We start from the raw sequence: 20,334 nt of genomic DNA on the forward strand, positions 1-20,334 counted from the left end.
TGTGGGGAGGTGGAGAAAGAGAGGAAGGAGGACCTGGAGGAGAAAGACTGGGATGAGGTGGGGAAAAAGAAGAAGGAGGACATCAGGAGGCTTGCTCGGCATCTGCCTACGATCACCAATGTGATCATACAGTACTGTACAACAGCATATTTACAGTGGCAACTTTTATCATGTGAATGGTGGAGACCTGAGACACAGCACTGCAGTGATACAAAATTGTCAAAATCCGTTGTTGTGCAGTGTTGTCCGGTCTGTCTGTGGAGCAGTGACCTGCAGCAGCTCCTTCCTGCCTGTGGCTGTAACAGTGTGGTGCAGGGGTGGAGGGTTCTCCACGATGGATGCAGCATCCTTCTGTCCTCCACCTCCTCCATGGACAGAGTGCAGCCCAGGACAGCGCCGCTTTGTGAAGCAGCTTGTTGTGTGTCGTGGTCTGATGGAGCAGCAGCATCACAGTGATGACAGGAAGAGACTGGACAGGATCATCACCAAGTCCAGCTCTGTCCTGGGCTGCACTCTGGACACGGTGCAGGAGGTGGTGAGAGGAGGGTCCTGGCTGAACCCACATCCATCCTGGACCAGGACTCTGACCCACTGGAGGACTCACTGTCTGCTCTGGAGCAGCTTCAGTAGCAGACTGATCCACCCTCACTGTGCGAAGGAGAGATATCGTAGATCCCTCCTCCTGCTGCATCAGACTCTTCAATAAGCAATGCTAACTACCTCCCTTTACATCACTGATACAAGTGGTTAATTTGTGCAGCATTTATAATGTGCAATAATGAGTCCTAGCGTACACTTCTAACCACTGCCACTTATTTACTGTTGACAATTTGCATCATCTCCAATTTGCACTGTACTAGCTTAGCTCTTTCTTTGTTAATTAGTTAATGCTCTTTGAGCATATTGGCCTTTAGATTTCAACCATATTCGACTATTTAAGATACAATTTCCTCACTGTGCGACTAATAAAGGTTTTCTTTAAAAATTGAACTAGTCTACATCATTATTTTTTGTACTTATTAAATGATGTAATGATAATAAATAATAAATGATTTATTTAATCGATTCAATTCTATATATTATTTTAGTATGTGTCTTTTTTTTACAAGCTGCAGTTGAATATCGCGAGGCTTTACGTGTGTTCTCCGCCAATCAAGACCGTCCCTAGTAAACCTTCAGCCAATGAGGCGTCACTTTACTGCGGCCTGGTTGTGAAGGAGGGAAACATCGTGCAGCGGTTCGCGGGTTGACGAGCATCAGTCACAGTAAAAATGGACGTGGAGATGACGGATGCAGAGCGGAATCCGGCGGAGAGCCGACACAAGACGGGTCCAGAGGTCCCCGAACCGTCGTCCAGGAGCTCCGCCAGCTCCTACGAGCTGCCCTGGGTGGAGAAGTACCGCCCGCTTCAGCTGAGCGAGATCGTGGGGAACGAGGAGACGGTGAGCCGCCTGCAGGTGTTCGCCCGGGAGGGAAACGTCCCCAACGTCATCATCGCAGGTTGGAGCTCAGAGAAAAAAACAACACAACAAAAATAACACGAGACGTTACATAGAAACATGAAACGACGCACTGTGTACTCCAAGTACTCTAATTGAACTAGTAAAACACAGGAATCCATAATGGTGGTTGTCAACACATTTTAACACCGTGAGGTCCTTGTGCTCCAGGGCCCCCCGGCACCGGGAAGACCACCAGCATCCTGTGCTTGGCTCGAGCTCTTCTGGGGGCTGCCATGAAAGACGCTGTCCTGGAGCTGAACGCTTCCAATGACAGGTAGCATCTGCTTTGTGCTTAATGAATGCTCTTTTAGGCTCTGAGCTGACAGTGAGTGACGCTTTGGTCGCAGGGGAATCGATGTAGTGAGAAACAAAATCAAGATGTTTGCTCAGCAGAAAGTCACGTTGCCCAAAGGACGACACAAGATCATCATCTTGGACGAAGCTGACAGGTGAGAAAAATGACAGCGTGGCGGTTTTCATAGCTCTGTGCAACGTTACATGGCTGTTGGGTTCCTACAAACCATGAACTGTGATGGAGCATTGAGTGTTAGCAGTTAGAAACACAAACCTGGACAGACATTGTGCGAGTCTGGTTCAGGGCTAAAGTGGGAGTCAGCCGTCCAACACTACATCATACACTACACTAATGATGCAACATGTCAGTAAAATAACAAAACACATCCACCAAGAGATTCTTTGAATATGTTTGTACTCTTGATAAACTAGGTTCACATGTTAAAATTTTGTCATTTGCAGAGTTAATTTTCCTTAAAAGATGAATTAACTTGTTATTGACGTAGCTTTGTAAATGATGTTTAGCACCAGTTATGGAACAATATTTGTCATTTGCATGTATCCCGTAACCTGTAGTATTGTCACGTTTCCTCCCTACAGTATGACAGATGGAGCTCAGCAAGCTCTAAGAAGGATCATGGAGATCTACTCAAAGACGACGCGATTTGCTCTCGCTTGTAACGCTTCTGATAAAATCATTGAGCCCATCCAGTCTCGCTGTGCGGTGCTGCGATACTCTAAACTGACAGATGGACAGATTCTTGCTAGACTCCAAGAGGTGGTGGAGAAGGAACGGTTATCTGTGTCTGACAATGGGCTGGAGGCCATCATCTTCACGGCTCAGGGAGACATGAGGCAGGTGAGGCAGAGACTCACATGAGATTTGTTTTTATTCTTGGAGGTGGTAAAAATACGTCATAGTATAAATATGTGGTAGAAAGATTTACACATCTGTTATTTACAAGGACCTTTTCCCACTCCGTCGTTTCGTCTGCTTGTGTCAACCGAAATCCGTCCGGAGCCACGGCCGTGTCTGGTGTTTAAAATGAGATTTAAAACAGTACTATACTGCATTTGGATGGGACCGGTACTTGCAACGTGTCCTCGCCACGTGACGTCATCGCGTTGTAACTACAGCTGAGCGGACGAGGAGCAGGTCGGAGCTTGGGTAGAAAAAAAGCAAGCAAGCCGAAGGAAACGAGCGAGTGGGGGGTGCATGGAGGAGGAGAATGGCTGCTCCAACAGTCACCAAACCAGTGGACAAACCAGGGGCACAAAGTGCTACTTGGCAGTACTTAAAAACAAATGAGCATGAAACTATTCAGTATCAGTCAGCGTGCCTTCCGCTTTTATTCAGTCTGGGATTTGAGCAGCAAGCAGCAAACTCCGTTTCAACCATCAGAGAGCAGCGTTCTCCATATGAGAAAACGGCGCTGGTAGAAAACAAATAATAAGGACAGAGACGTTTAACTGGATACTTGACTTCGCCATGTTACAGGCACCCACGTCTGAATATATACAAAATTTATTTAAATTATTCACAGTGACCCTTCTAAAGTTGTTGTGCAATAAGAAAAGCCTGGTATTTTGAATTTTATTAATTATTTTAAAAAAATAGTTTTATTTTAATTTTAAATTAAGTCAGTAATGAAATTTTTTGCGTTCTCTTTTTATCTGAAAAAGTATTAAAAGCATTGGTACCAATGCTGGTATCATGACAACACTACTAATGGAACAAACACTGATTTGAGGCAGATCTTAAGTTTTCCTTGGTCTGTTGTCTCCAACCTTCATGATGTTTGCAGGCACTGAACAACCTGCAGTCCACCAACTCTGGTTTCGGTTACATCAACAGTGAGAACGTCTTCAAAGTGTGCGACGAGCCCCATCCTCTTCTGGTCAAGAGCATGCTGGGACACTGCGTGGCCGGCAGCATCGACGAGGCCTACAAGGTGGTGGAGCAGCTGTGGGCCCTGGGATACTCGCCGGAGGACGTCATCGGCAACATCTTCAGGGTTTGCAAGACCTACCCGATGGCCGAGTACATGAAACTGGAATTCATAAAGGTGAGCTGTTTACTGTGGAGGCCACACTACAGACATGCATCCCATAATAGTCACCTTCCTGGATGCAGACGCCAGGAATGTGCATGTCCTCTGTTCACGCACCAGTTTTTGTGTCAGATGAGAGCAGAGTGAACCGACCATGTTTGTCGTCCTGCAGGAGATCGGATACACACACATGCGTGTGGCTGAAGGCGTCAACTCCCTGCTTCAGATGGCTGGTCTGCTGGCTCGCCTGTGCAGTAAGACGACGGCGCCTGCTGCCAGCTGAACCCCTCCGTTGTTGCTTATGCTTCACCTTGATTTCAGACCGTACTAAATCACGTTCATGAATTACTTGTCCGTTGTGAAAACTTTACTGCATCGTCACCTGTGACTCTGACGACGAGGGGTTTTCTTCCAATAGTCAATGTTTCAGCCAGAGGATTTTGAGGATGAGGAGCTTTATTTACAAACTTTGTTTACAATAAAAGTAATGGAACAACATCTAGTAAAAACATCTGTGTAACAACAGCAAGTCAGTCTCCAAAGTAGTTATAAATATCAACAAGAATCACAAATGAGGAGGAAACAGCAGTTGTAACTCGTTCAGTAATGTGTAATGAACCAGACACCTCCTGCAGGAGGCGATTGAGTAAGTGATGTCACAAAGGTTCAGCTGAGGCCACGAGGCACCACTCAGCAGCGCGTGGTTCGTGGAGGTTCGGATCCATGTTGCATTTACTTTTTAAATTTTTTGAAATTTTCTTTAAATCTTTTGGCGTCAGAGCCGAGAGGCGGGTTTACAGCGGTCACTAGACTGATACCACAGTTCGCAGGCCAACACGCAACGAGCATGCTGGAAACAAACACCTACTGAAGTGTTGGTACTTCTACGGAAAGGCACACCACTGCTGACGACTGCTTTAACCTGCTCAGATCATGAGACTCACTTCATTAATAATATTCCTTTAAAGTTACTGGTAGGAAAAAGTTTCAGAAACAACCAAACAACTAAAGAAGAGAAAATTTGACCTGGTCCCACCCAGTCTACAAACAACTCTACAAAAATCTGGACTGGCTCAACTCCATGCACTTACATCTACACCATCACTATGGCAACCACATTGCTCCAGGGAGAAGGGAGGAAAAGCCAATGACAGATAAAGCCAACGTGGTGAGAGTTCATCTGCATGTGATCAGGGAGGAGCCTACGCAGTCATTTCGATGGTTTGTGTTGCTGTATATTCGGCGCTGGTGCAGTTGGCTTCGGGCAGCGCGCTACCGGTACCACGACTCCGGATACCATCTATGGAGCCCACGCTGGAGGCCGAGTGGGTTCTGGAACGAACCAACCGGGTCATACCGACCGTGGGCACTGGGGGCAGAGACACCAAGGTGTGTTAGTACCAGATGCCAGAGTGAGCGGCTTCCTGTCAGTGCTGATCCAAATTATGCATACGGAGCAAATTCAGATCTGATGATGGAGAGTTTGAAGCTTCAGTGTAACCAGGTCCCTGGACCAAAGCTCAAATGCTGAACTTTCATTTTTTCTTTCAAAGAACTGGACATGCAGTTGGTGACTGCTGCTCCAGGCAAAGAGAAAACTCGGTTGAGCTTTTGTTCACTGCTGGGTCTACCAGCACCATAATGACCCCAGGTTCAAGGTTCTGGAGGTTCAAACCTCACATCTACTGACATTCTGTGGGTCAGGGTTCAACTCATTAAAAATGGGAGAATGATCCCTAAAGAGACACAAGCCAATCTAGCGACATGAGAGGCAGCATGAAGCCAAATATGAGGAAATGCTCAGGCTTCTGTGCTGTTGCATTGGTCTCTGCTCGTCACCTTCATGTTACTGGGAGGTGACATGAAGAGGTGAGTCCACATGCAGAACCTGCTCACTGTCACTGCGGAGGAAAGAAAATCATTAGGACACGCTGAGCAGCAACATGCAAGTGAACAAAGACAAGGACACAAGACGCAGCAAACGGCAAAGGCTTCAGATGGATACCTGACTCGCTGCTCGGGTGCTTTGTTACAACATGAGGGACTGAAGGAGACGGAGCAGAGGACAGAGGAGGTTATGGAGCAGTGGCTGCGCTGCCAGGGGTCAAATGGGACCGTTGAGCGCTCTCTGTCGAGGCCCCGACCCACTTCTCTGTTTCTACTTGAACTAAACTGACGCTGCTCAGTCACTTCAACAACGCACCTCAAATCTGGCTTCTAACTGCAGTAAATGAAAACATGAATCACAACATCAGAAACACAAAAACCAACAGTACGCTACAAACACATAAGTAAGATCCCAGTTAGAAACTGTCTGCATGTTTGTAGCTGTGTGACGTCTCTGTATACTCACTGTAGCCCATCCCCTGGACAAAGTACTTAAAGGCCTCTGCTAGTTTTCCAGGCTGAGGAAAGAAACAAGGAAACATGATGAAGAACAGGTGGACTCTCCGACGGCAGGTCTGGTTAAACATCACAACAGCATGATGCAAACTGCATCAGCTCCACTTTAGTCCGGGACAACAAGGCAATAAAGTGACTGACCTGCACCACCTGAGGAAGCCCCCCACAGTCTGCCATCTGGTGGACAAGCAGAAAGACAGGATCCGCGTCAGAAAGTGGAGCAAAGTGCCGTGACTCAGCTTAATGTCACAAACTGTACACTGACTTCTATAAAAGAGGTTAGAAAGTGGGTGCTGCTGCCTCCCTGCACCTCTGAGGACTTAAGGTCTGCGTATCAGAGAGAGTGCACTTTTTATTTCCCGTGTAACTTTCTCTGAGGAGTCACAACATGATCTCACTGTGCAGCAGCGTGAAGTCAAACATGTGGCCGGTGTCACTGGTACCTTGAGCAGGGTGGTCTTGGTGGGGTTTAGTCTGGAGTTACACTCAACCTGCAGAGCAGAAAACACATAACCCAGACCGGCTGAGAGGACGCTCCGTACTGATCTCAAATGACCCTCACTCTGCCAATAAAAGGCAGACTTTACACGGTGCAGACACTTACCACAGCATCTACAGCAGGTGACGTGTCTCCAACCACCAGCAGAGCAGGACACCTGGAAAACACACGACGAGTCACGCGGTGTGAGAGTAAACAAGGCCAAATCTGAGCATGCGTCTGGGCACCTGAGCGTCACCACAGCGCCTTCGTTCACACCAGGGACGGGTCGCTCCATCTGCAGCTCAGCCCGGCTACACACACACGCACACACACACGCACACACACACACACACAATAATATTAATGATAATAATTGTGGACCCAGACATCCAGATGTTTACTCATCAGTTGTAATATCAGCACTATCAGCAGAGGGGAGTTAAATGTGAAGGATGATCAGAAGAACTAGGGGGGGAATTAGGGGCCTTTGACAACCTGCTGTGAGACAGTGCTACAGGAACAGAGCAACCTGAACTGGAGCCTGTGTCTGTGTGAGTGTGGATGTTGAGTGCGGCTGTGACCAGATGTATCGTCTACCTGTCGTAGCAGCCGTAGAACATGGCCAGGTTCTCCTGCGGAACATCCTGAGACACGTGCAGTCTGTATGTTTGGATCAGCTCCTTGTTCTCTGTTAACTCGTCCTGTTACAGTATGAGCAGGTTTCCATTCAGCAAAGGTTTATCAGCAGCATAAGGCTTCTGTGTGTGTGTGTGTGTGTGTGTGTGTGTGTGTGTGTGTGTGTGTGTGTGTGTGTGTGTGTTCTCACCGAGCTGAAGTGGTGTCCCATGATGATGTCCACCAGGTTACTGGTCCAGCCGCTCAGCTGTACAAAACATAACCAGATGTTTAATTCATTCCGATGACCCGCAGAGCCATTAGTCAGAGCTGTGTTACCTTGGAGGCAGCCCAATCCATCCAGCCCTTGGCACAGGGGTCCACATTGATCAGAACCAAGCCCTCCACCAAACCAGGCTCATTCAGCTGAAACACAACGTCCTCATTAGTTCTCCAGAGTCTAATTGGACCCTGACTGAGCTCAGGTAGCGTCTTCACAGTTTATCTTACTCACAGCCAGTTTGGTGAGGATGTAGGCTCCAGCTCCGACTCCAATACCAATCACACTCTTCACCCTGAACACAACGCAAACTTTATCACACTACTAGAAAACATTAACTGGTGTACACCAATACACACCAAACGGAACCGTGTGTTCACTGCAGTAGAAACAGTCTGTACTTGTCTGGACGCAGTGTAAGAAGCAGGACACTCACTGGAGCTGTGTCAGGACAGATGGTAACATCTCAGCCAGTTCATCCATGGTGGGATATTGGTACCTGCACAAAACAGTAGCATGCGCCTATCAGGGCTGAGCTCAGCATCTGCCTGCATCACACCTTCTCCTTGTGATACACTGTGTGAATGTGATGCCGTAGCATGTGCTTGTTACCCAGCTGGGAACATGGGAGCGTTCTCCTGTTGTCCTGGAGCATCAACATGGAGAACTGAGAAGTGCTGCGTCACTTCTTGCATGTCTTCGTAGTTGAACAGGCTGTTAAAACAGGACTTATCTACACACACACACACACACACACACACACACACACACACACACACACACACACACACACACACACACACACACACACACACACACACACACACACACACAGAGGTAATGTGTTGTGCTGCTGCATGGCAACTGAAGCGAGTGCAGGTTTACTCACGGTTGAGGCCTATGTCATGGTAGGTGAGGATGGTGGGGCGGTTGCCCTTAGCAACACCCCTCATTGTAACGTGCAGCACGCCGTGGGCCGTCTCCACATCATGCTCCTGACAACACGGCAAACAACAGACAAACATCAACAAAGCTGATCTCATGCTGTAGAGGAAGCAGAGGCACGTCCTTCCAACCAATCATCATCAAACCAACTGGAGGTTTGTTCTGCTGGAGCTTGGAGATGAGGACTGAACCACCACTCGGTCAACACTGAGGCTCCTGTTTGTTAGATGCAGACGGTGCAAACAAGCAGCAGGGGGCGGTTGTGGGGTACAGCATGTTCTCACTGTAATAAGCGGATTCACGTCAGTAGATACAAAGTGTCCTGCTGCTGGATGGGAGCGGAGGCTCCCATCCTTAATTTCCTTAAGGAGCTGATTGTGAAAACACCTGACAGGTGCTAATAATGGATCTTCAGCTGAATCTTTATTGACATTGTAACATTTGATACAAATAATTCCCAGAACAAGCTCTTTGCTTAGCGTCTCATAAAACACATTCATTTTAGCTCCACTATCACGTTTTGATCCGAGTATGTTCTTCTACTTCACAGCGTGATGACCTTGATCGCTAAAAATTAAAGGCCTGAAAGGAAATACGATCTATTGTTCTTCTGACTCTCTGGTTCATGTTAACACACCCTAGATGTGTTGTGTCGCAAGATGCCCTTGCTATATTGTTTTTTTACTTTTGTTTTACTTTGGCAATTCCATCTAAGCATAATTTGTGTCAAAGTTCTATTATTGCCTGCGTCGACGGTAAACACCCAGCGGCCCTGCCTAGACAAACGCACAATACTTCAACAGTATTTCCAAGGCATACAACTGGACAGAGTGCAGCTGCAGCACAGCTTAGACAGGAATGTGCTCCAGCGACACAGAGCTAAGCAGCTACTGCCGTGTTACTGTGTGGGCTCAGGTCGTCTACAGTATCAGTAATGCAATGGAAACTTGCTGGTAACTCACCACCCTGACTCTTAAAGAACAGGAGGTCGGATGCGCATCCACAGTGTCAGACATTCGGACTCCACCACCCACAGTAAAGTGAGTGGAGAGGAGGTGGTGAGCCTGGTGTTGCCCAGTGGAGGTGGGGTGATTGGATCAGGATCAGGAATTAGCTCTGGTCACTTGCTGCCCCTCGTTGCCCCTCATTAATCCTTCACTGCTTTTACTGTCTTTTCTATTTTGTACTCACTCATCTTCACCAGATTTACTTTAAGTGAACATTTAAGCCATCTTCTGACGACTTTCTTACTTATTTTTACATACTCCTGTTGGGGGACCTCATCTGCATAATCTGTTATTAACAGAATTATTATTAAGGTCCCACATGCTCAGACAAAGGAAATTCTGCGGCCTGCATGTAAACTCCTCATCCTGATAGTAGTGAGTGAGAACAAAGAGATTTCAAATCTCGGCGCCAAAACCAGGCGCCAGGCTGGGGAACCACACCTGGCTCCCCGCTGTGAAGGCCGAACCCCCGTGGATACAAGCGACAGTCGGCGGAGAAACTTGGACATCAGCCGGAAGAACTTGGACGTCAGCCACCCTGATTGGACCAAACAATAGGATGGGCGTGACCAAAAACACGGTTATAAAAGTCGCCGTGACCCTTGTTCAGCCCTTTGTTCTCTTCGATCTCCCTTGTTCTCTCCCTTCTTCTCTTCGACCCTCTCGCTGCCCCACCTGGAGCTTCCCTCTGCCCCCGGCACGCCTGGAACCTCCACCGCAGCCAGCAGCTGAACTGACGGGGACGTCGTCACAGAGAACGGGCCTGATCACCCATCTACTTCCAGCCACACGGCAGGAAACCGCCAGCTTAACCGCCTTACCCGCCGTCGCATCAGCTGATCACGACGCGATCACCGCGACGCACACCTGGACCGGACCGGACCGCAACAGCGCAAGCACGCACGCACCGCCGGATCTTCTCACCAGGATTGAGCAGTAAGGCAGAGGCATTCTTAGGTCTGAGCAGAGTAGAACTCTTAGGGGATCAGTAATTGTTTTGTTGTTGTGTTTTCTTTTCCTGCACACGCGATCTGATCACTGTGTATTTCCGCGATCACGTGACTGTAACGCTGTTACAGATCTACGTGAATCTAAGAGGTGCACATTGAAGTGTTGTAATCTGTGATTTTACTAGCTTAAGTGCTGTAGTGTGTTACTGTGTAGTGCTCTGTTTCGGCTGCGACCACGCCAAGCGCACGTTTCAACCACTGCACGCTTCCGCGATCACGTGACTATATCGCAGAATATAGCCCCACGTGTTTGTGTGACCACAAGCCTTATCCACGCTAGTCCCACTTCACACTCCTTTACACGCTTCTTTCCCTGTGAGCGCCAGACACGCGCGCTCCATTCAAAGGGCTCACCGGCACACGCGCGCAGCTGTGCCCCCTCACCACGCCCCTAAAGGGGGGCGCTCTCCTCCTCCTCCTCTTCTCTCTCTCTCTCTCACACACACACACACACACACACACACACACACACACACCCCTCCTATCTCAGGTAACGCGCATACACATACAGAACGCCAGACAAACACACCATAAGATTAAGTTGTGATTTGCTGAGTTATTCAAGATAGTGTTGACACTAGAGTTAATATTAACTGTTTAATAAAGCGTTCATAATTTAATTGGTCGTTGTCTGTGATTATTTGTACATGGTTTTCCAGCACTAGTGAATTGAGTCGGCTATGGTACGGAGTTCACCCTTCAACTTACTTAAATACAAATGAGACTGTATTGGCTATTCCAAATCGGTTATTGGTCCCTGGAAACAGGGTGGTGCCCCGTAAACTAAGTAATTATTAATTCAATTAATAATTATTAAATCAATAATAGTAAGTGCTTCACTTACCAAACTATAGACATTCGTCATATAGTTATATATATTTAAGCTAATAACCAAGATTTGTGAATCTAAATTATAAACATAATTGGTATCTCCAATCAGGAGCTATAAATCCAATTATTATAATTTGTGCTCCTCGCATATCCCCAACATAATTGGTGCCCCGTGTGAGGCCGACAAAGATTATTCACCGTGCTGTAAATCTGTACAAATAATCTACGGGTGGATGCAAGAATCCATAACTGTGTGTGGCAGAAACCAAGGTGCCCTTTGCTTTAACACTAGTTACTGAGAACTGCAGTAGGAAGAGTGGGCCTAGAAGCTTAGCTTCCACTTTAAGCATTAAGAGGCCAAGTGTAGCTTTAGCACAGGCTGCCAAACCACCAGTGGTACTAGTGTTAGCCTAGCTACTATCTTAGCTATTAACTCAGGGTGAGCTGCCATCAGTGTTACCAAGCTGTGCTTTGTTAGCTTAGCATTAGCTTAGCAAAGAGCTACCAAATGTCAGCTTGTGTGTGTGCATGTTAGCATGCTACCATTAGCATAGCAACCCCAGAGATTGAGAATAAGTTGTGCCAAGCCGTCACTGAAACCAAGTGAGTAGGCTTAGTATCTTTTCAGTTAGCAACGGGAGCCAAGGTTGGTTTTCAGCAAGACAAACCCAGACAGCCTCCACCGCTAACCACATAATAAACATTCAAGTAAGCCACAGGTTGCCACAAGTGTCACCTGTGCACCACTACTATAGCTGTAGTTGTAAATCACATTGCTCCTCAGAACCAGAATGGGCAACGTGAATCTTTGGAGATCTGGTGCTGAACGTTCCCCCAAGCAGGGAAACTTAGACTTTCAAGGAGTTGTTGCAAAGATCTTAGATGTGTCAGTAACAGAATTAGAAGAACTCAATAGTTATACTATTGATGAATGTGAAGCTGAGTTGCAGAGGTATTTATCTTACATGGCCAAGCCCTCAACGGAAACTCACCTGGCCCAAGAGGTAATGGGTGAATTGGCTCTACTCTGCCACCGCAAGATGCAGCTGAAGGCTGCAGAGTACGAAAAGAAGCTCTTCCTTGTGTGCAGTGGCTACAAAGCTGAGCAGGAGGCCGTTTCCCGCCTCAAGCAGAGTCTCTGGGTAACGAAACAAGAGCTGGAGCAGCTCCGGGAAGATAAGGAGAGATTGCAGCAGGACCATGACGCCCTACAATCTAGTCTCCTAGTGGCCCATCAAGAGGTTTGAGAAAGCCAGGAGGAAGAGCCAGTGTGATCAGGTAGACATGGCAGCCAGTCCAAGGAGACCAGAGCTGACCAAGTCAGGCATAGATGGTGAGAGTAGGCTAGCTCCCAGGAAGGCTGAGCAGCCCCCACCTCTTGACAGCCAAACAAACCGATCACATGCAAAGCTGCAGATGCCCAAAGCAGGCGCAGTGGCTCTCGCCCAGAGGCTAGAGACCCCCCAGCCACCTCCTTACGAGCACCAGCTCAGTACAGCTACTTGTGTTACCAGTGAGATAGCCAAAGGCAAAGGTTTTCAGACCACTACAGTGGCTGAGTACAGGGACACTAGCACTCCAGTGCACAGGAAAGCATCCAGAGCAAACTTGTTTTACTCCCCCTCATGCACTGAGGACAGGAAGGCCCCCACTCTGAGGAGGGAAAACTCACCTGAGAACCAGAGTGACAGTGGTAGGTTAAGCCCCCTGTTGGAGAAGCACCTCGTCTCAAACGCAGGAAGCAGCGTCGGGTTCACCCACGTACAAGCGACCAGTGGGACGACACAGGCTCAAGTGACTCTGATAGTGCTTATCCTTCCCCAAACTTAGGTTTGCGCCTACGCCAGCTTGAATCCCTAGCCAAGGACATTGAGTGCTTTGACCCCAAGAGCCATGATTCTACCATAGACGACTACTTGCAGGAAAGTCGATCGTTGCTTATTGGACCTCCCTCATGCAACAGCTCGCGAGAAACTAAAGCTAATCTGGAAGACTACAACCCAGGAGTGTCCATGTCTTCATGGAAAACACTCAAGCCTGCCATTCGGGATCAATACTCTTCACTCTGTCGAGCTTTAAGAGAAGAATATGCCCCATATTCTGACCCGGCAGCAACTATCTTTGAAGCGTTCAATGTCTTACACAAAAGAAATGAACCTCCCAAAGAATATTACAGACGCCTCAGAAAGGGCCTACTTCCAAGGACGGAATACACCAGGTCTAGAAGAAGACAGTACATTCCAGTCCTTATTCCTGCATAATCTCCATGACAGCATCCAATTTGATGTCGCCATGCACTGTAAGACAGGCAGGCGCACAATGCAGGGAGTTGTGAGATATGCCCAACTGGTATGGGAAACGCGTGTACGCCCCCATTAGGAGACCTGTAGCGGACGCCAGAGTTTTTAGTATCCAGACCCATCAAAAGTCTGACTTAACACTTGAAGGCCACGAAATGCCTCGTGCTAAGAGAAGCAGACGAGGGCAAAGGAAGACTCAAAACCGCAGGTCACGTCGCCAGCAGGTTGACACAGTCAACCGGGAAGATGAGCCTCTTCAACGCTGTAATTCAAGGCCAAAACAACCTCGTTCCCACCCACGAGGGGGAAGAGGTCGGTTCAGACAGAACTTGAACCGTAGGTACAGGGACCACAGTCCAGTTCACCTGTCACGGGAAGACTCAGAGGTGGACATTGTAAGTCTGGTACGGAGATGCGTGGAGGAAGCCCTAAAAGAACTTGACAGGGCCTAACAGTTCGGCTGCTCCTTCAGACCTCTCAACAGAAGCCAGACACTGACTCCCCACTAGTGGATTACACCAGGCGTATTTCCCTATCACACTAGGTATGAAAGACATAGGTGGCCTAGACCAGGCACCAAGCCTGCGTCAAACACATCCACATACCAAAAGGGGGGAGCAGTCCCAGCTCCCAAAGGCGAGGGTAGACTAGTCCATGCCACAACGTGATATGTATAAAGAGAACTAGTCCGCATCCATTGTAGGTCCCAAAAATCTTATCAGCAACCTGGTAGGAATAGCTGGATCTCTGGATGAGCCTAAACAATGTGTAAGCCACACATAGTTCATTCTTCTCCTAAATGATTTTGCAGCCTCCTGAGACCCTCCAGGACAATCAGAGAAGATAATTCAGGTACAGGTAGCTAGGTAGGCTAATAAAATCTCATCTAAAAGTTAGCTCCTCGGTCAGAGTCAGTAGCAACTTATTGAGTTTCTGTTGAAGCCTTATCAAGGAAAGCCTTGTGTCCACTGCCACCACGGTTATGCATCCCTTTCAGGTACCACAACCCTGGCAGTACCAATTGTGGTTAGATTAACCTAGAAGCAGGTCCATGTCTTTATAGATCTCATGCAACGAGAGAATGTACACACTGTAGTCCACACCAGACACAAACATGTACACTTCATAAAGACACCAACCTGGCAACGCCTTGCCAGCTAACAACTCTTTCACGAGTTGACCAGCAAACTCTAACCACACCTCTCTTCACTCATCTATCCCTCTCTTTTCTTGTGTTTTCTTTCACCTAAGAAATACATAGGAAATGATATGGTTTAGGATTGTAGACAGACATGCTCTTGCCTCTGCTCAGACATGCTCTTGCCTCTGCTCAGACATGCCTCTAAAATGCTCAGACTTGCCTCCAACTCTAGCAAACAAGAACTGTTTGGAATAAATGGACTGTCAATGAACATTGATAATGCCCACAGGAGATGACAAGTACACTGAGGACCTTAACGAACCTGTCGGAGCACGTGGACCCTTTCAACGTCTTGTTCCGTAGCGACGGCTGACACGCCATCATTCAGAACAAAAAGGGGGGATGTTGGGGGACCTCATCTGCATAATCTGTTATTAACAGAATTATTATTAAGGTCCCACATGCTCAGACAAAGGAAATTCTGCGGCCTGCATGTAAACTCCTCATCCTGATAGTAGTGAGTGAGAACAAAGAGATTTCAAATCTCGGCGCCAAAACCAGGCGCCAGGCTGGGGAACCACCTGGCTCCCCCGCTGACATCCAACTCCCGCTGACACAAGCGACACGAAACGGAGAGAAACTTGGACGTCAGCCATCCTGATTGGACCAAACAATAGGACGGGCGTGACCAAAAACACGGTTATAAAAGTCGCCGTGACCCTGTTCCCTTGTTTCTCTTTTCTCTTCGATCTCCCTTGTTCCTCCTCCCTTCTTCTCTTCGATCTCTCTCTCCCTCTTCTCCCGCCCCTTCCTCTCTCTTCGACCTCTCTCTGCCCCACCTGGAGCTTCCTCTGCCCCGGCACGCCTGAACCTCCACCGCAGCCAGCAGCTGAACCAACGGGACGTCGTCACAGAGAACGGGCCTGATCACCCATCTACTTCCAGCCACACGGCAGGAAACCGCCAGCTTAACCGCCTTACCCGCCGTCGCATCAGCTGATCACGACGCGATCACCGCGACGCACACCTGGACCGGACCGGACCGCAACAGCGCAAGCACGCACGCACCGCCGGATCTTCTCACCAGGATTGAGCAGTAAGGCAGAGGCATTCTTAAGTCTGAGCAGAGTAGAACTCTTAGGGGATCAGTAATTGTTTTGTTGTTGTGTTTTCTTTTCCTGAACACGCGATCTGATCACTGTGTATTTCCGCGATCACGTGACTGTAACGCTGTTACAGATCTACGTGAATCTAAGAGGTGCACATTGAAGTGTTGTAATCTGTGATTTTACTAGCTTAAGTGCTGTAGTGTGTTACTGTGTAGTGCTCTGTTTCGGCTGCGACCACGCCAAGCGCACGTTTCAACCACTGCACGCTTCCGCGATCACGTGACTATATCCCAGAATATAGCCCCACGTGTTTGTGTGACCACAAGTCTTATCCACGCTAGTCCCACTTCACACTCCTTTACACGCTTCTTTCCCTGTGAGCGCCAGACACGCGCGCTCCATTCAAAGGGCTCACCGGCACACGCGCGCAGCTGTGCCATCTCACCACGCCCCTAAAGGGGGGCGCTCTCCTCCTCCTCCTCTTCTCTCTCTCTCTCTCACACACACACACACACACACACACACACACCCCTCCTATCTCAGGTAACGTGCATACACATACAGAACGCCAGACGAACACACCATAAGATTAAGTTGTGATTTGCTGAGTTATTCAAGATAGTGTTGACACTAGAGTTAATATTAACTGTTTAATAAAGCGTTCATAATTTAATTGGTACATGGTTTTCCAGCACTAGTGAATTGAGTCGGCTATGGTACGGAGTTCACCCTTCAACTTACTTAAATACAAATGAGACTGTATTGGCTATTCCAAATCGGTTATTGGTCCCTGGAAACAGGGTGGTGCCCCGTAAACTAAGTAATTATTAATTCAATTAATAATTATTAAATCAATAATAGTAAGTGCTTCACTTACCAAACTATAGACATTCGTCATATAGTTATATATATTTAAGCTAATAACCAAGATTTGTGAATCTAAATTATAAACATAATTGGTATCTCCAATCAGGAGCTATAAATCCAATTATTATAATTTGTGCTCCTCGCATATCCCCAACACTCCTTTTGTTCTGACGAATGGTTGGTCACGTGTTGCTTTGGAGCTGAACTGTGACTGTGTTCTAATTTCAAATGGCTCATCATGTGAACTTGATCAATTCAGCACATCCCATGTACATTTCAATACTGGTTCATGTGAGTGAACTGACTTTTATCTAAAGCTTTAGGCTTTGGTATGGAACCAATACAAATCTGTTGTGATGTGAGTTAACGTGCAAAGGTCCGTGAACCCTGAAGAGGCCTTCGTTTGATGTTTGCTGGTGATGAACTTACCTGACAGTCAAAGTCCTGCAGATTCCTCCCATTCTGAGGACACAGAGATTCAGTTATTTCTTCTAGTTCTGTTCTGTAGTTGAGGTAACACACAATGTTTGTGCCATTTCTCAGCTCACCTGTCCTGTCAACAGCGGCTTTATCTCAGTGAGCTGGACATCATGGAGCTCCTCCATCTTGACAACGGTTCACTGGCAGACAGAAACAAACCCTGTTAGACTAAATGCTGCGCAGAGGACAGTCAGTTCAGTTTGGAGACATGGTGGTTCCTGTCGTCAGTGGATGAAGAGCCTTAAGTCCAGAAGCAGACTGTTCTAAAACACAAAAGCTTTAGCCTGAAGCTGCAAGCTGTTACACAACCTGCAAAAACAGCTGCACTGCCTAAAATACCGCTTTGTTCTAATATTATTATTATTATTTATCTATTATTAGTTCTGAGCAATGGAAGCAAATCTGTCCTGACACCTCTAGTGTAGACTGTTCACCTCTACTGAGATTTGGTAGTAGGCTCTACATATTTCGTTATTGTGTAAACACAATGTGAACACTGGAACCTCAAAAAGCAGCTGGTCAGTAGAGCTGAGCAGCTGAGTGTGGGTAAACAGGTTCTAGAATATAAGCAGAAGCTTGACCATTAAGAGCTTTTTAATTAATCCAAACTTTGGGATTCTGGAGAAAACTAGCTTTTAACATGTAAAAAATATCAAAGAATTAGCCTTGTGTGTGTGTGTGTGTGTGTGTGTGTGTGTGTGTGTTATTGGACAGGTTGGGTAACAGGGTCCAGCTGAGTGCTTTGGATGGATGGATGCGGAGCTTCCTGCAGGCTTTCTGGCTTTGACCCAAACAAATACCGGCCGACTGCGATGCTGCAGCTACGACGCCCACAGAGCTCCAACCATAAGATGCACTGATGTCACCAAACACATCTTTACTGTTGTGGAAGATGAAAAGCTCAACGGAGCCAATGCTAACCACAACAACAAACGACGTGGTTCAACAACAAAAACCAAAGGACGCGACTCAGGCGCGATGTCGCTTCGTGTAGTTTCTGTAGAATGTGTGGTGATGGTGTTTGCGGTAGAGAAACATCCACTGTCAAAACAACCCCACCGGAGCTTAGAGGCTTCTACCGTCTCCTGATATAGAGGAGACGGACACACATAGTTAGCAGCACCACAGCATGGACACGGAGCACGGTAGAAATGTAGGAATGGGCCGCTAACAGACATGACGCTAAGGTGCTAATGTTAGATCCCGACAGACGGTTCGGTCCAACGACGAACCTCGTTAGTGACACAACTGTTTGGACTTATAGCTTTGTGAGGACACTCGCCAACATCCAAGGAGCAAAACAGATTTCACGTCTTTGCGTTTAATGCAGCGTCACAGCTAACCAGCTAACTAACAGCTAACTAGCTAACTAACTACCAGCCCACTGCACCGTGGAGGCTCGCTGGCTGCTCAGTAAGCTTGGTTAACGCTAAACTATTTATTGTTAGAGCTGCTACTACAGCAAAACAAACTGATACTCGCAGCTGTCAGCCGTTATCAAGCAAAGTTAGCGATCTGTTTAATGAAAGTGGTCCATTGGACACTTACCGGGTAACGGTTGGAGCCGAACTGCTCGCGAGCCCCCTTTCTGCCAACCGTGCAGCACGCGGAGGATGAGGGGCGGGGCTACGTCAACGTAAACACAGGTCGCTCACTCGTCGGTCACGTGGTCAAGGTCGACGTCACTACAGGTGTCAGGTTTCACCTGCACGGTGCGAAAAAAGAATATGTTTAACTTTCACATGGTAGAAAAACTTTCACACGGTGTGAAAATTATCTTACAAACGCGTTACAGCGCAACCACCTGCTAGAAGTAATACCTTTTATGCAGAACGGCTCACAAAGAATGTGATTTTACAAGATTCTAGAGCAGTCCGGATAGTGACCCGTCCTCACAGCCCGTCATCCTCAGAACCTAGAGCTCCGATGAGGTTGCATTAGTACGTCATCATAACGAATACAGCCAGCGTTTACCTGAATGAGGAGAATATCAGTATTCAAGCTGTCAACTGTGTGGGTGTTACACTGTTAACACACCGCAACCACAAAAATGCTGTTTATGACACAAACGTCGGTTCGACACAGCTGTCACCATCGTGTGGTTTTGAGATCGAACCCACCCCATCGTTTACACGTTCTGTTTGTGACTGTTGTGTGCTGTGCTTTTACACAACCTGTGGAAGGCGAAGGTTTCAGAACAAACTAACTCATGTCGGCTGCCGTAAATGTTGCGTTTAGTTGGAAGCTAAAATGATATATTCTATGGAGTTTGGTTTGTAGCTGGTCAAACGGTTACAGTGGTCCCTGCAATGTCGGGTGCTGCTGGGACCACTGTACATCACCAGAGTTTTTCTATTTTGATCTAACATAGTTTTCCTTTTCAGATGCATCTGAGCAAATCAATTCTGGGAGAAAATTGCATTTGATGCCACCAGACTGGCTCCAATTTCACATGGTTTAAAGTCTCTGGACCTTGACAGTGACACTGAAGCTTCAAGCATAAAGGTCGGAGACAAAGATCAGACCAGGGACTGTGGAATTTAAATAGGAACCTTTATTGATGAGTATAACAGACAGTGTTACAAAAGAAGAACAGAGAATTAAGTTGTGACATGTGGAACTGAAGTATCTATTTCTATTTTTGCTGGTCTAAACACTGTTGTACAGTGAAAGGTCAAATGAAAGTCAGCCACAACAAAGAGCAAACCACCGAGCTTCCTGGTACTGTCAATGTGGGAAAAATAACATTTTAAAACACGGCCTGTCATTCCAGCTCCCAGCAACAATGTCACTGCATCTTCTAACCTTCTTCTAACCTTCTCTTAAAATATTCCAATCTTTGTCTCAGTTTTCTGTAATACTCCAAAAATGTTTCTATGAAAATAAATCTGCAGCTATACACATTTGGCTTTTTGTACGTAGTATTAAAAAACTGTGATGTTCATATTTACAAGTAATTTTACTACACGGCAGAACGCAGGAGAAAATGGACACAATGAAGATGTCCACATGTCTACA

At 47.2% G+C, this 20,334-nt stretch overlaps 2 protein-coding genes across 8 annotated transcripts; one reads left to right on the forward strand and one right to left on the reverse strand.

Annotated features, from left to right (window-relative positions):
* The first annotated feature begins 1,179 nt into the window (after positions 1-1,179).
* rfc2 (replication factor C (activator 1) 2) lies at positions 1,180-4,345 on the forward strand. The gene is made up of 6 exons (XM_029155806.3): positions 1,180-1,500; positions 1,671-1,776; positions 1,850-1,951; positions 2,397-2,655; positions 3,602-3,862; positions 4,020-4,345. The coding sequence occupies exons 1-6, from the start codon at positions 1,272-1,274 to the stop codon at positions 4,128-4,130; spliced, it is 1,068 nt and encodes a 355-aa protein (XP_029011639.1). The 5' UTR covers positions 1,180-1,271; the 3' UTR covers positions 4,131-4,345.
* Positions 4,286-19,018, reverse strand: LOC114858489 (protein NDRG3-like). 7 transcript variants are annotated; one of them, XR_003786394.3, is made up of 17 exons: positions 18,865-19,018; positions 17,385-17,456; positions 17,266-17,298; positions 8,516-8,621; positions 8,239-8,359; positions 8,063-8,125; positions 7,861-7,921; positions 7,686-7,772; positions 7,558-7,614; positions 7,329-7,432; positions 6,977-7,042; positions 6,855-6,906; positions 6,694-6,741; positions 6,516-6,577; positions 6,392-6,427; positions 6,201-6,252; positions 5,073-6,068 (listed from the first exon to the last, which is right to left on the reverse strand). XR_003786394.3 is itself a non-coding variant. In XM_029155802.3 (16 exons), exons 2-16 carry the CDS (start codon positions 17,439-17,441, stop codon positions 5,050-5,052), a joined length of 1,110 nt encoding a protein of 369 aa, XP_029011635.1. In that variant the 5' UTR covers positions 17,442-17,456; positions 18,865-19,016; the 3' UTR covers positions 4,286-5,049. The 7 variants fall into 7 exon arrangements, 2 of the variants coding, with proteins under 2 accessions (XP_029011635.1, XP_029011637.1); XR_003786391.3 differs by lacking the exon at positions 6,516-6,577 and having other exon boundaries at positions 5,078-5,216; positions 5,687-5,748; positions 5,853-6,252; positions 18,865-19,017; XM_029155802.3 differs by lacking the exon at positions 6,516-6,577 and having other exon boundaries at positions 4,286-5,216; positions 18,865-19,016.
* Between the last annotated feature and the right edge of the window lie 1,316 nt (positions 19,019-20,334).

This window comes from Betta splendens, chromosome 7, assembly GCF_900634795.4.
Source record: "Betta splendens chromosome 7, fBetSpl5.4, whole genome shotgun sequence".
NCBI classification, from domain to species: domain Eukaryota; kingdom Metazoa; phylum Chordata; class Actinopteri; order Anabantiformes; family Osphronemidae; genus Betta; species Betta splendens.